The sequence below is a fragment of the Carcharhinus amblyrhynchos genome, chromosome 23, assembly GCF_965287045.1.
Source record: "Carcharhinus amblyrhynchos chromosome 23, sCarAmb.v2.hapA, whole genome shotgun sequence".
Taxonomy (NCBI): Eukaryota; Metazoa; Chordata; class Chondrichthyes; order Carcharhiniformes; family Carcharhinidae; genus Carcharhinus; species Carcharhinus amblyrhynchos.
The window spans coordinates 4,741,510-4,757,362 of record NC_137346.1 but is presented as its reverse complement, the minus strand read 5'-3'; the positions used below and the strand labels follow the sequence as shown (position 1 = coordinate 4,757,362).

Sequence of the window (15,853 nt, the reverse complement as noted above, 5' to 3'; positions counted from 1 at the left end):
CAGTGGAAGCCATGAGAAACATGTCAATGAATTGCAGGCATAGCAATAATCACAGGTATCAGCAAAACAGGAGCAGGCAAGTAACATATTAGCAGAAGAGTCAAAAATACTTTGACCGAGATTTTCTGGCCTTGCTCACTCTGAAACCGGAAAATCCTGCACAAGATCAACAGATCTTTCCATGGTCTGCCCCTTGCCTGTTCCGATTCCTGAGCAAGCGGAACAGTAAAATTCTGGCCTTCATATTTACATGATACCGCATCAAAGCTGAGAAATATCCCAGTCCAGGTTATAGTAGAAGTACAGTCCCTGCTGGTCAAGCAAACATTACAGTGATCTTACACTGCAAGATCTCGCACACAGCAATGCTATTCAGGGGAGGCAATGGCCTGGTGGTATTATCGCTAGACTATGAACCCAGAACCTCAGCCAATGTTCTGAGAACCCAGATTCGAATCCCACTACAGCAAATGGTGGAATTGGACTTCAATAAAAAAAATCTGGAATTAAGAATTTACTGGCGACCATGAAACCATTGTCGATTGTCGGAAAAACCCACCTGGTTCACTAATGCCCTTTAAGGAAGGAAATCTGCCGTCTTTACCCGGTCTGGCCTACGTGAGATTCCAGAGCCACAGCAATGTGGTTGACTCTTAACTGTTCTCAGGCAATTAAGGCTGAATAATAAATGCTGACTAGCCAGCGACGCCCATGTCCCATGAATTAATTAAAAAAAAGAAATCTATACAGTGCCTACAACACAATTAAACATCCCCAGATTCTTCACAGGGCATTTTGAGACGAATTCTGACACCAAGCCATATAAAGAAATACAAGGGCAGGCGATCAAAAGCTTGTTTAACAAGGTAAATATTAAGGAGCAAGTTAAATGAAGAGAGAGAAGTACAGAGGAGGAGATATTTATGAAGGTAATTGCAAAGCTCAATGATTAATTTATTCATACTGATGGAACAATGCTGCCAAGTGCTTCAAGTAGTGTCATGGAGTTGCTGACATGTTCTTGAACCACTGGAACAGCGAGCCTGGGCCTTACAGTAATATTTAATTTGAATGTGACAATGCAGCACAGTCTGCACACACTCCCCCTCCCACTCCTCCCCACCGCCCTCGTCCCCCGAACCCCCCCCCCCACCTTTACAATGGCTTGTCTTCACAACTGATGTACTCAAGTCCTGGAACCGTATCGGAACACACAATGAATAACAGAGCCTGGTAGTTGGTGAATAGTTATTGCATTGGGAAGGATATCAAATGGAATTGACCTGAGATATAATTCACGGTAAGTGGGAGGCTTTCAAAAGCGTGTTAACTAGGGTTCAGGGATGGCACATTCCTTTTAGACTGAAGGGCAAGGCTGGTAAAAATAGGGAAACATGGATGACTCAGGATATTGAGACCTTGATCAAGAAAAAGGAGGCATATGACATGCATTGGCAGCTGGGATCATGAGGATCCCTTGAAAAGTACAGAGGGTCTAGGAGTAGAGTTAAGAGAGAAATCAGGAGGACAAAAAGGGGACATGAGATCGCTTTGGCAGTTAAGGCAAAGGAGAATCCAAAAAGCTTCTATAATTACATAAAGGGCAAATTACTAACCAGGGACAGGAATAGGTCTCTTAAGGATCAACAAGGTCACCTGGGAGACCCTTGATCAGAAGAAATCTACCTGGAGGAACCACTAGAGGAATACAGGGGAAGATTAAACAGAAGAAGAAAGCACATAAAAGGCAACAGGAAGTAAACACTGCAGATAACCTAGACAAATACAGGAAGCGCAGGGATGAAGTAAAAAAGGAAATAAGAAAATCAAAGAAAGGGCATGAAAAAAGATTAGCAAGTAAAGGTAAAGAAAAACTAAAGATGTTGTGCCAATATATTAATGGTAAAAGATTAGTTAAGGAAGAAATGGGACCTATCATAGTTCAAGAAGAGAACTCATGTGAGGATGCAGAGGGTGTGGGAAGAGTTTTAAATGAATACCTTGTCTCTGTGTTTACAAAGGAGAGGGATGATGCAGATTTAGTAGTCCAGGAGGAACACTGTGAGATATTGGACAGGATAATTATAAAGTGACAGGAAGTACTTGAAGGGTTGGAATTCTTGAAAGGTGATAAATCACCAGGGTCAGGTGGATTGTTTTCGGGGTTTCTGAAGAAGGTCAGGGAGGAGATGTGTTGAGGATGATTTTCCAATCCTCACTAGATACATGGGAGGTACTGGAGGACCAAAGAAATGCAGACATAGTTCCATTGTTTTAAAAGGAATCAAAAGAAGTATCAAACAATTACAGACGAGTTAGTCTTACATCAATAGTGGGCAAATTGAAAGGCATGAATTAGTCAGGGATGGTCAGCATGGATTTGCTAATGGAAGGTCTTGCCTCACAAATTTGACTGAACTTTTAGAGGAAGTGACAAGAAGGTTGATGTAGGTAGTCGAGTGGATATTGTATTCATGGATTTTAGCAATGGGTTTGGCAAGGTCCCACATGGCAGATTTGTCAAAAAGTAAAACCCATGGGATACAGGGTAATGTGGCAAACTGGAAAAAAAATTGGCTGAGTAACAGGAAACAAAGGGTAATGGTGGATGGATATCCTTGTGAATGGAAAATTGTTCCACAGGGCTCAGTGTTGGGACCCTGGCACGAATTAGACGTGAAAGTAGGGGGCTCAAATAGGAAATTTGCAGACAATCCAAAGATTGGCAGAGTGGTGGATGATGCAGAGGATAGCTGTAATCTCCAAAACAATATAGACGGAGTGGACAGTAAAGTGACAGATGGATTTTAACATCGAGAAGTGTGAGGTAATGCATTTAGGGAGGTTAAACAGTTACAGGGAACATACAATAAATGGGAATATACTACAAGGGCTACATGAAGTGAGAAATCTTGGCATACAAATACACAGTCCCTAAATGCAGCAGTTCAGGTACACAAGGTTGAAAGGAAGGCTTATGGAATGCAGTCCTTCAATGGCAGAGGTATAGAAATACAGACTAAGCCACAACTGGAATATCGCATGCAGTTCTGGTTACTACATTACAGGAAGAATGTAATTACCCCGGAGAGAGTGCAGAGGATGTTACAAGAATGTTGGCAGGTTAGAAAAGTGTAGCAATGAGGAAAGAGTGGATAGGTTGGGGTTAGTTTCCTTGAAACAAAGAAGGCTGAGAGGTGACTTGATAGAGATGTACAAAATTATGAGGAGAAGAGATAGAGTGGACAAGATAAAATTGTTTATTCTCGAATTCTAGAACCAGGGGACATAGATTAAAGATAAGTGGCAGTAGGTGTAGAGGGGACATGAGGAAGAACTGTTTTAAGCACAGGATGATGAGTGTCTGGAATTCATTGCCCAAGTTGGTGATGCAGATAGAGACTCTAAACTCTTAAGAAGTACCTGGATCTACAGCTTAAGTGTTGCAAGCTACAGGGCTATGGGCCGGGTGCAGAAAGATGGGATTAGAAAGGCTGTCTTTGGGTTTGCATGAGCAAGCTGGATCGAATGGCCTCCTTCTGTGTTGTAACATTTATATAGTTTCTATGGTCCTAACTAGATGTGAAACTGAAGTAGAGCACATTTTACACATAGCACACAATAACAGATGTTCTGAAGAAGAACAATCTCTTCAGAGATTTAACAGGGAATATTTTTTGTTTCTCTTCCGAACACGGTCAGATTGACCTGCCTTTATACAGCAGAGTCAAGTTAGACCTGATGGGAGTCATCCAATGTACAATTACTAAACTAAAACTTCCGCCATGTACGAAAGAACCCACCGCAGTCAGCACATCAAAGGAATAATTAATTTAAGTTCCTCCTGCTGTGAATATTTAAAAAAAACCTCATACCAGATGCAGTCACACTAAAGTATTAGAAGATTCTGATCAGACAATAAGGGGTGAGTGTTCATGTCGACCTGAGGTGGTATTCTTCAGTTCAAATATCCATGGGTGTTGCAGCACTGAGGTGGACATAAACAAGGTCATGGATTTATTCCTTATTTTCTTCAAGTCATCTTTGGTGAAATCATCAGTAACCACCAAGACAAGAACCGCCTGTTCCAGGCCTCTGCCAATTCTACTATGTTAATTTTCCATTAAAAAATGTGATGACTATAGGTCAGCTCATTCTGGATCTCCTCCTGCCATCACCATCTCAACTTTCTCGGGAGCTAATGAATGATTTGGATGAATGTATGGTTGCTAGGTTTGCCAATGACAGGAAGATAGATAAGGGAAGTAAACTCTCAAGGTCAGGAAAAGACTACAAGAGGATATCCACAGGTTAAGTGAGTCGGTAAAGAGTTCGCAGAAGGACTATAATGTGGGAAAATGTGAATTGTCCACTTTGACAGAATACAGAAGTATTATATAATTTCAATGGAGAGAGATTGCAAAATTCTGTAGTAGATGCTTACACATGGATCACAAAGAAGATTAGTGAGACCACATCTGGAGTACTGTGTACAGTTTCTCACTCAAGAAAGAATTGGAAGCAGTTCAAAAAAGGTTCACTTGACAGATACCTGGATGAAGGTGTTGTCATATGAAAAAGGTTGAGAAGGTTGGGCCTACACTCTTTAGAATTTAGAAGAATAAGAGGTGATCTCACCAAAACATATAAGATCTTGAGGGGGCCTGACAGAGTGGATGCTGAGAGGATATTTGCCCTTTGAGGAGTCTAGAATGAAAAAAGTAAGGGGCACAGTTTAAAAATTGGGGACTCCAGCTTTTTTTGATTTGATTTGACTTATTATTGTCATATGTATTAACATACAGTGACAAGTATTGTTTCTTGTGCACTATACAGACAAAACATACCGTTCGTAGAGAAAGAAATGAGAGAGTGCATAATGTAGTGTTACTGTTGTAGCACTAAGGCACTGTTAGAGAGTTTAAAAGAGTTAGAATGAAGTTTTAGAAGCACAGGACAAGAGTAAAAGATAGAATTAGAAGGTATGCTGGGCAGAGCTTGCAAGAAATTGCCTCGCTTTGGGGCCATCGTGGAATTTAAGACTGAAGCAAGGAGAATATTTTTTCTTCCAGACAGTCATTAGTCTGTGGAATTCTCTTCCCCAGACAGCAGTTGAGGCTGGGTCATTGAATACATTCAAGGCTGAGTTAGCTTGGTTTCTGATCAAAAAGGGAGTCAAAGGGGTGGGGGCAGACAGGTAAATGGGGTTAAGACTGCAGTCAGATCAGCCATGATCCTATCGAATGGCGGAGCAGGTTCGAAGGCCTAATGGTTCAAGGCCTGTTCCTAATTCTTATGTTGTGTATTTGACCTTCTTCCTCGAAACCTGAATTAGGAAAATAATGCAAAGCTTAGGAAGGAACTCCTCTGGGTGTTTTGAATGGCGGCATCGCAAAGGCCATGTGAATCTGTTTCACATTTAGCTGTTTCACATTTAGCTGTTTCACATTTCAACCAAAATTGTCAGTGCTAAAGGTGTTCATTGGAAGTATTTAATTCCACACATTCATAATGCCACTACATCTAGTGGTCAAAGAATTTCTTTCTCCCACTGTTGGAATCTTGCACTCAAACATTAGGATATCGGAGCAGGAGGGACAATTCAGCCCCTCAAGCCTCTTCCAGAACTCAGTTAAATCATAGCTGATTTGTATCTCAATGTTATTTATCCAGTTTGGTTCCATAACCCTTGCCCAATCTGTGGGAGCAGGTATGATAGTGACATTTAAGGGGCAACTAGACGAATCCATGAATAGAATGGGAATGGATGGATATGGTCTCCGTAAGTGCATACAGTTTTAGTTTAGGCAGGCATCAAGATTGGTGCAGGCTTGGAGGGCCGAAGGGCCTGTTCTTGTGCTGGATTGTTCTTTGTTCTTTGTAACACAAATACATTAATAAAAATCTGAAAGAAGAACAGAAAATGCTGGAAAAAGTCAGCAGGTCTGGCAGCATCTTTGGAAAGAGAAATAGAGCTAACATTTTCAGTCTGGATGATTCTTTTTCATAAAATGTGTCAATTTCAGTTTTGAAATTCTCGATTGATCCAGCTCAACAGCTTTTGGGAGGAGTTCCAGAAATCTGTTAACACATTAGCACATTACACTGTCAACACATAATCTGTTGTGTGAGGTCTTTCCTCACATCACCCCTGAACAGCCAAGCTCTAAATTAAAAAATCCTGTCCCCATGCTTTAGATTTCCCCCAACATTGGGAGTTTTAAAAAAGTTCTTAAGTTTATTAATTAGTGTCACAAGTAGGCTTACATTAACCCTGCTATGAAGTTACTGTGAAAATCCCCTAGTCACCACACTCCGGCGCCTGTTTGGATATACTGAGGGAGAATTTAGCATGGCCAATGCACCTAACCAGCACGTCTTTGGATTGTGAGAGGAAGGTGGAGAACCCGGAGGAAACCCACGCAAAAACATGGAGAACGTGTAGACTCCGCACAGACAGTGACCCAAGCTGGGAATCAAACTTGGGTCCCTGGTGCTGTGAGGCAGTAGTGCTAACCACAGTGCCACAAGTATTTCTAAAACATACTCCACGATGTGTGATGTGTATCAAAAATCTCCAAACTTGTCGAAGGTCCTGCTGAATTCAACAGCATTGATTCTAAACTTGTTAGAGACTAGTGCCAAAATAAGTGAAATTTTGGAAAACACGGTCATAGATTTTCAGTTTCCTGCCCGAGTTAGAACCATTGCCCAAGCAGAGAAATAGGTGGGGAGAATTTCCCTTCTGTTACAGAATCCACCTGAATCTAAATAGGAGGAAATCCAGGTGGTTCCTGTAACAGGAATGCAGTTCCAACAGTCTGATTTTCCTCAACCATGATGTGGGTATGCTGGCGTTGGACTGGCGTAAACACAGTAAAAAGTCTGACAACGCCAGGTTTTAGTCCAACCTATTTATTTGATAATATACTCGCAAGCTTTCGGGTTAGCCCCTTCACCTGACGAAGGGGCTAACCCGAAAGCTTGCGAGTATATTATCAAATAAATAGGTTGGACTAAAACCTGGTGTTGTCAGACTTTTTACTGTGTTTCCTCAACCAGCCAGCACTCAACCACCAGAACTCAACCAGTCAGAACTCAACCAGCCAGCCAGAACTCAACCAGCCAGTCAGAACTCAACCAGTCAGAACTCAACCAGCCAGCACTCAACCAGCCAGTCAGAACTCAACCAGCCAGTCAGAACTCAACCAGCCAGTCAGAACTCAACCAGTCAGAACTCAACCAGCCAGCACTCAACCAGCCAGCACTCAACCAGCCAGTCAGAACTCAACCAGCCAGTCAGAACTCAACCAGTCAGAACTCAACCAGTCAGAACTCAACCAGCCAGCACTCAACCAGCCAGTCAGAACTCAACCAGCCAGTCAGAACTCAACCAGTCAGAACTCAACCAGTCAGAACTCAACCAGCCAGCACTCAACCAGCCTGCACTCAACCAGCCAGCCAGAACTCAACCAGTCAGAACTCAACCAGCCAGCACTCAACCAGTCAGAACTCAACCAGCCAGCACTCAACCAGCCAGCACTCAACCAGCCAGTCAGAACTCAACCAGCCAGTCAGAACTCAACCAGTCAGAACTCAACCAGTCAGAACTCAACCAGCCAGCACTCAACCAGCCAGCACTCAACCAGCCAGCCAGAACTCAACCAGTCAGAACTCAACCAGCCAGCACTCAACCAGTCAGAACTCAACCAGCCAGCCAGAACTCAACCAGCCAGCACTCAACCAGTCAGAACTCAACCAGCCAGCACTCAACCAGCCAGCACTCAACCAGTCAGAACTCAACCAGCCAGCACTCAACCAGCCAGCACTCAACCAGTCAGAACTCAACCAGCCAGCACTCAACCAGCCAGCACTCAACTAGCCAGCACTCAACCAGTCAGAACTCAACCAGTCAGAACTCAACCAGTCAGAACTCAACCAGCCAGCCAGCACTCAACCAGCCAGCACTCAACCAGTCAGAACTCAACCAGCCAGCCAGCACTCAACCAGCCAGAACTCAACCAGTCAGAACTCAACCAGCCAGCCAGCACTCAACCAGTCAGAACTCAACCAGTCAGAACTCAACCAGCCAGCACTCAACCAGTCAGAACTCAACCAGCCAGCCAGCACTCAACCAGCCAGCACTCAACCAGCCAGCACTCAACCAGTCAGCACTCAACCAGCCAGCACTCAACCAGCCAGCACTCAACCAGCCAGCACTCAACCAGTCAGCACTCAACCAGTCAGAACTCAACCAGCCAGCGCTCAAGTTATCAGCACAAAATTCTACTCCAATATTTCTTTGTCTGCATTTGATGGGACAGCCCATAAAGCAGTAACAGCTGGCCATGGCCTCAGTGAAAACTAAACCATCATTCCACACGAGATGCCACCTTATTCACATTTACACGATTAGTGACTTCACACTTCAGCAACCTCTGTGCAACAACTTCCATTTATTTAGCATCTTTAATTAAATAAATTGTGCAAAGGCAATCATAAGAATGTTATTAAACAAAATTTGACAGCAAGCCAATAAGCTAGAGTCACAGAATCCCTACAGTGCAGAGGAAGGCCATTTGGCCCATTGAGCCTGCACCGACAACCATCTCACCCAGGCTCTATCTCCTAAACCCTATGTATTTACCCTGCAAATCCCCCGACACTAAAGAGCAATAGTGACACAGCTACCTCAGCAGGCAAAAGCGACCCAGTCTCACCCGAGACAGTGCTGCTCTCTGTCAGGACTGCATTGGAGTGTAAAACCTGGATTATGTGCTCAAAACTCTGCAATTGGATTTAAACTTGCAACTTTCAAGTCAGAGAGGCAAGAATGTTACCAACTGAGCCATGGCTGACACCACTATTAATTAGCTCCTCTGATAACACGATCAGAAAACACACACTCAGCTCTTGATAATCAACTGGAAATTATTTTTCAATTTTTTTTTAGTGATTACAACTCAATAGCTAATCTGCATATTCTGATGTTGTCATGTTTAATTCACACTATATTTGTCATCGATGTCCACCACGCCAGCTGCCCTGGGAAGACTAACTGACCCAAAAATGAATGAAACAACCCTATTAATAAAGAATGTTAAAAAGTAATCTTTATATATTACAAAAAAACCTTGGAGTGAATCTTATATTGATGATCACATGATAATTCTAGATTGCTTAAATTTCTCTCTCATTTTATGATGTCATCTGAACCTTTTAGATTAATAGCCTGTCATCAGTCCCAGGTGTCTGTCATTCTATACTTAAATCACCTGATCCCCTCAATTAGATTCCAGCCTATAATCCATGTCTGGGTCAATATTTACTTTTCGTAGATATACCTGAACCCCTTGATTAAACTGATGGCATGTAATCACCAAATTATCTAAATCTCTCCATTAGATCCCAGCCTGTAACTTATTCCCAGGCATCTGTTATTCGATATATGAACATTTGAACTCCTGGATTAGATTCTAGCCTATAGCCCATTCCTAAACAATTTGAATCCCTTGAATGGATCATGAGTGTGTGACTGGTCCTGGGGTCCATTACTCTACTGATAATAATCACGTTAACACATGTTACAAGTATGGGCTGATTAAAGAACAAAGAAAGTGGGAATATCGCTGAATATTTTCTGGAGCGGCCCTTGAGATTTGCAGTTGTTCCAGTACAGTGTGGGAGGAATAAGTACTGACCGCTGAAGCTGGGTGGGCGGGATGGTGAAAGAGAGGAGGTGTGGACAGGATTCAGCACAAGCTGGATCACGTCAGACGTCACTGATGTCCAATGCATCTCTAGACAAACCCTTCCATTCTAGTTGGAATGGCAGAAGTTCAAGGGAGCTTTTCAAAAGAAATGAAGAGAACTCTGCATGTTTAGGCATTTCTACATTTTCCTATCAGCGCAACCATTTTTTAAAAAAGCGCAGGGGAGAAAAACACGACAGCTTTGCAGATTAATCACTGACACCATCAGTGTTGCAGAGCTGAAAAATGAGCAGATGCTTATGCAGTTTTCACTGAGGCCATGGCCAGCTGTTACTGCTGTACCGGCTGTTCCATCAAATGCAGACATATTGTACCTACCTTGCATTCTGACAGCATGCATTAACTGAACTGCACGCTGAACGGGAAAATTCAGCAACAGCTGCTCTTTTACCGCACAGCACAGTAATGTTCACATCACCTTTTCTTGTATTAAAACCTGTCTGGGGCAGTCACCCCTGGGGACTGTCCTCCAGTAGCTTATAAAGGCAAGCCACCTTCCACAGTGCAGGGAATTAATTCAGAACAGTATATCTAACATTGTCGGAAATGGGGTGCATTGTCCTGAGCTGCTGCTTGTAGGTTATACAGGACTGACGTGGCTGGAGAAGGTACCAGGGTGAATGGGATGATTAATGGCCCTTTGCTTTTCCTGATAGAGCAAACATTCTGTTCCCCTCACTCAATTATTGTGCTCCTTATTACAAGCAATTCTATTTACAATTGTTAATTTTGAAGTAACCAGAAAAGTTACCAGAGGTTTGATACACTGACAAACCACAGTGAGAGGGTCACAATCACCTTCCAGGATGTTTCTATGCTGCATCAGTGCCTATGGTTCAGGCTGGAAGCTAACTAAACAGCAATTTCAGTGGATTAATTTTCAAAAAGAATCTGGACAAATACCTGAGGGGAAAATATTTAAGGGCTGCAGGAACAGAGCTGGGAAGTGGGACAAATTAGGTAGCTCTTTCAGAGTACAGGAATGGCCTCCTCCCGTATCATTCACTGATTCCATTTAGAAATCAGTTATCCATTTTCAGAAAAAACAAGCAAGAAAGGCCAAATAATTCAACTTACAAAGTACCCCTAGTATATCTAATACATGCAGACTCTGCCAACACTATTCCCAAACAGAATAGTGATATTTGGGTGATCCCTCCCAGTACATCATATCCGGATCTCACATTGATGTAAGTGGCTGGATTTGCTCCTCTACTCATTCATGTTGTTAGAGAAATCACCCTGCTTTTACTGGGAGACATGGTTGCATTTTCAGTCCTGAGTCCTATCTACTATTTAAATAGATTCTGTAGATCGTTTGCTATAGTTCACTTTATAAATAGACTATGTTTGCTGAGTAAATGGACTTTGCTGGCTGCAACATGGTTTGCTCCATGCCTCAATAAATCCTGTCCTGCCTCCTACTTGTTGTGTTGACAAAGTGATACCAATAGATATTCCACGATTTTATATACTTCCTTAACTAATGTTTGTTGGAAATGATTTATAAAACAGGGTGCACAAGTTTCAATACCCTTGGATGTGGGTGCAAAGGAAAATATTGGAAAATATTGACCAACCTACTGCACAGCTCCTAGCTCTCCGTCACTGGTTGGGGATTAGAAAAATTGAGTATGACCCAACTGACAAGTATTCATTTTGTGTCATCTTTATTGAAGAGTTTTGATTTTAATGAGTGTTCAGCATGACGTTTATAATGATTTTCCTTTATTAAACCAACTATTTTTTCTGTAAGGTCAGCATAAAACTCTTATCGCGATGATGCCATTCTACCCAGAATATTATAGCCTCACTATAATGGAGAAAAACAACATCATCTTACAGTTTGAAACATGGGGTTTGGGTTCAGAACACTTGGCAGAACATAACTCAGAGCATGTCTGAATTACAAAAAAACTTTGTTTTAAATATCAACTTTGCTCAGCCGCTGCTACTTTTAGCTCACAGTCAGAGGTGATTAGTTCAAGGGCTCCACTCCAGGACTTGAGCACATCTGGACTAATACTGGAATTCTCTCCCTAACCCTCTCTGCTTTTCGATCTCACTATCCTCCTTTAAGAGGTACTGTGGAAATCCTGTAGCGTCAGATATGGTATCATTTAGATGAGTTTCTAAATCAAGGTTCTACTTGCTGAATCAAGGATGACATGTCTGTGTGTCCTGGCCAACATGCCCATCCCCAACCAGGGGAAACCTATCACAAAGATTGTCTAGTTATTTACCTCATGTTGTGTTTGTGCGACTGCTCTGTTTGGTAAAATAACAGTGTCTACATTCTAGAATTAATTGGTTGTTTAGAATTTTGGATGTCCTAAGGGGGTGACCAGACATTATGGGCAGGAATATGAGCCGCTGTCGGCTCTGGGAACAGAAATGGATGGGCTCTAAAAGTAATGCCTGCAGCCTGCATGCCAGTTCCCAATCCCACATCACATCTCCACACGGTTATTTTCCTAGAGGCACAATGGGGGCGAGAACGGATTTTCCAGTTGGCTTCCAGATTCCCAAAGGGACTAGTTTTGGCTGCCTGTAGATGGCCTCCTGGAGACAGTCAGGTAAGAGACAGCACATCAGACAGACTTGGATGTCCTAACTGCTTGACTGTGTGCAGCAGCAGCCACAGTCCGCCATGTAAAATCTCAGGAGTAGACCATTTGGCCCATCAAGCCTTCTCTTCCATTCAATAAGATCATGGTTCTTCTGACAGTGGCCTTAATTTCACTTTCCTGCCTATACATCATCCATAACCCCAAAGCTTTTGTCAATTAAAACATTGCTGAGCTCAGCCTTGTATATATTCAATGGCTAGAATGTCCCAAAATTGCAGAGCGCTGTATCAGGCCAGAAAAGCTGCTTTATAGATGCCTTTTCTTGCCTAATTAAACAGATGTGGGGCCTAAACATGCCAGTAAAGCAGGAATTCTGAGATCAAGGCACCATTTTTAAAGGGCTCCCCAATCTCAAAACTACATATAAAGTCCGCTTGCAATCAGCGGTGCTCTCCCCTCTCCTCCCACCTCCCATGCAGTCATCAGTATTCTCCCCCAACCACACAAAAGGGAGGCCCCGCTGCCCCCAATGGAGGAGGGTTACCCTCCCTGCCAGTGCCCCATTGGCACTGCACCCTTCATGTGCCCATTTGGCACAGCCCTATGATGCTTCATTGCCCAGCTTTGGCTTTCAACCCCTGTGGTTATTGTGTCTGGTTTTTGCTTTTCACGCCACCGGCAGGGCGGGAGGATATGTCATGAGCAGACGCAAATGGCAAAGGCCTTTTAATTATATTAATATTTATGTAAAATCATGAAAATCAGGCTCAAGCTCAGTCTGATCACAGGGAAGATCTCAAATCCCATTATGGCTCTCTTGTAAGATTTAATGGCCTTTACAGGATTTGTGCCTGTGGTGAACTAGGCCGCTAGATCATGGCCAATGACTCAACCTCCACTGCTTTCTGGGGAAATTGAGAATTAATCCAAAGATTAATAAACCCCTGAAAAAAAAATCTTTCTTCATCTCTGACCTAAATGGAGACTCCTTATTTTTAAACCATGCCCCCTACATCTGGAGGAGCTTCATCTCCCACACCCTCTGGTCTGACTGCAGTCAGCAGAAGAGGAGAGGTTCCCTGATCAAAGACACCCAATGCCTGATTGAGGAACTCAACATCAGGAATAGGTGAGGGACCCACTGAGGGCCCTTGCCGCTGAATCACCCCTCCCTTCCCCCATACCCCTGCCATTCCCACACTTCCCTCCCACATTACTTACCTGTGACCTGGGTATTCCACAATCTGGATCTCCTGCAGCAGTCATGGTTTCCTCAGTGGCACTGCAGCACACAAAAGCTGCCAGCAGTAGTGAGGTTTCCACCCCTAGGATTTTGATTCCAGGGGAGGACCCATCACTGGCCTTGCCACTGCTCCATGGTTCGGTGGGCCTTCCTGCAAGAAGACAGCAAAGGTCTCTCACGAGACTCCTGACACCTCAACAAGGTTCCACCCAATGTGGGCATGTGATCTTTCCAATCCAGTGGTGGAGTTCAGAGCCTGCTGGGAAAATTCTGTCCTATATACAATTACAAATTGTTTCTTTCTACAACAAGGATGTGTCAGAAATTTGCTGCGAAAGGAAATACTGGTCTAAACAGATAATTCAAAGATATAATTCTCTGCTAAAGATGATCAAACAAAATAATCACTTGCACATTTAATGTCGCAAAATGGCTCCTGCCCAGAATTTTACACCATGCTACAAAAAGAGACATTATGATAAGTGAAAAGGGATGAATTTTGAGGAGTATCTTCAAGGAGGAGGAACAGGTAGGGAGACGGAAAGGTTTAGAGATGGAACACCAGAGTCTAGGGACGATGCAGTTGGCTGCCAATGATGGAGTGATGGAGCAAGAAGCCAGGATGGATGGCAAGCAGAGATTTTGAAGGGCGAAGGCTGGAGGAGATTACAGAGATAAGAAGGATGAGGCCCTTGAAATCCAAAAATGAGCATTTTTGAATCACAGAATTGCCAAACTGAGTGCCAGGGTAGGTTAATGAAGACAGGGTGATAAGTGAATGGACAGCAGCAGAGTTGTGAGTGAACTGATGTTTATGGAGAGTGGAAAGTAATGATAATCACAAGAATTCTGCTTCATTAGTAGCAACAGGAAGAAATGTCCTGCAATCCTCACCTGTGACAGCCACTCTTCATCTTCTTGGCAACTGTGGTCCGATCCCAGGCTATCATAAGACTCGTGAGATAGAAAAGTGGGTGCAGGACTGCTGGGTGACACCACTGTCAAGAGAAGAAAACATCATGACCACACATTGTTGGCAATCTAACAGGGACATGTGTTCAGTCTAACTTTCTAGTTAGCATTTTCTTCTGTATTTCATTGCAACATGGTGCACAACAGTGGTTTTTTTTTCAAGCCTTTTTGTGCAGATGAACTTGTGATACATTCTCAGAGAATCCACAGGAGGACTTCCATAATCCTATAAACCCCTGAAAACACTGGCCACTTACAAATACTGACGCCTTCTCAGGGAGTATGTAATTAGTAACAGTCCTAGAGCCCCTCTCAACACATTTTCCAGATCCTCTGCACACTCTGACACACTGCTAAAGACCCCTGACAAAATCTCCTTCTTACACATCTCCTTCCTCCTCCCAGGATCTCTTACTCACACGCTCTCTGAAAGCTTCCATTCTAACCTTGCAAAAGACAGAATCAGCCATCCAAACCTATCATTGATGGCAGCAGTTTAGCAAAAGTAATTAATGTGCAACTAAGTACAAAAGGACATAAAGAAAATTCCTTAGTGCAGAATTCAAAAAGGACTTGGTATTCTTTGCTTTAATGGTTAGAGATCTGACGGCTTTGAGGAGTGTTTGCCATCTCTTCCCAGGCCCTCGAAGGTCCATGGAACCCGATAGTCTATTGGTAAATGGCTATTTAAATATTACATTATGAGATATTGGTCTCTATATTAGATGTGTTAGTGCAACTGTGGGAAAGACCTAGTTATTGCAAATGCTTCCTGTCCACTGAACAATCAAATTTATGAAGGAAGTGCTTGCAGCAGGAAATTCCTCTCTGCAATCATTTCCTCAACTTCCGAAGAAGAAGTCAGTATGGCTCTGACCTGCTCTTCACAGAAACAAATCCAGGGCACAGCAGCATGAGCAAATGACATTTCACCTGACCACCAATTACAATTATAAGTTCAATTCCTCTTTAATGATAACATACTGTGGTCTGAACCATTTTCTGCCGGAGACACAAGGAGAAATCTGTCGGAGACAGATTGTGTCTGCTCATGTCAACCTAACGAGAAGCAGTTGTTTCCTGTTCACTGAATAACCTGTTTGCCAATAATCATTCAGTTATCAGGAAGTGAGTGAGAGTCATAAACAGCTGAGTAGTGTTCAGTCACAGTGTTTAATATGAGAGCACTTGCCATTAGTCATGTAGCATATACACTCTGTCTCATCCTCTCTAGAGCCTATTAGAAAAAGGATTTACAACATGGAAATCTCCTTTAGAAAAGTCATTCATTCATT

General features: G+C 42.9%; 1 protein-coding gene across 4 annotated transcripts in view; it reads right to left on the bottom strand.

The window, feature by feature from the left end:
* Positions 1-15,853, bottom strand: part of bcas3 (BCAS3 microtubule associated cell migration factor) — an 891,691-nt gene that overhangs the window by 376,964 nt on the left and 498,874 nt on the right. For all 4 annotated transcript variants that reach the window (XM_080210581.1, XM_080210584.1, XM_080210583.1 and 1 more), the window contains one exon: positions 14,481-14,584. In XM_080210581.1, coding sequence (XP_080066707.1) covers positions 14,481-14,584 — 104 coding nt within the window. The remainder of the gene's footprint in view (positions 1-14,480; positions 14,585-15,853) is intronic.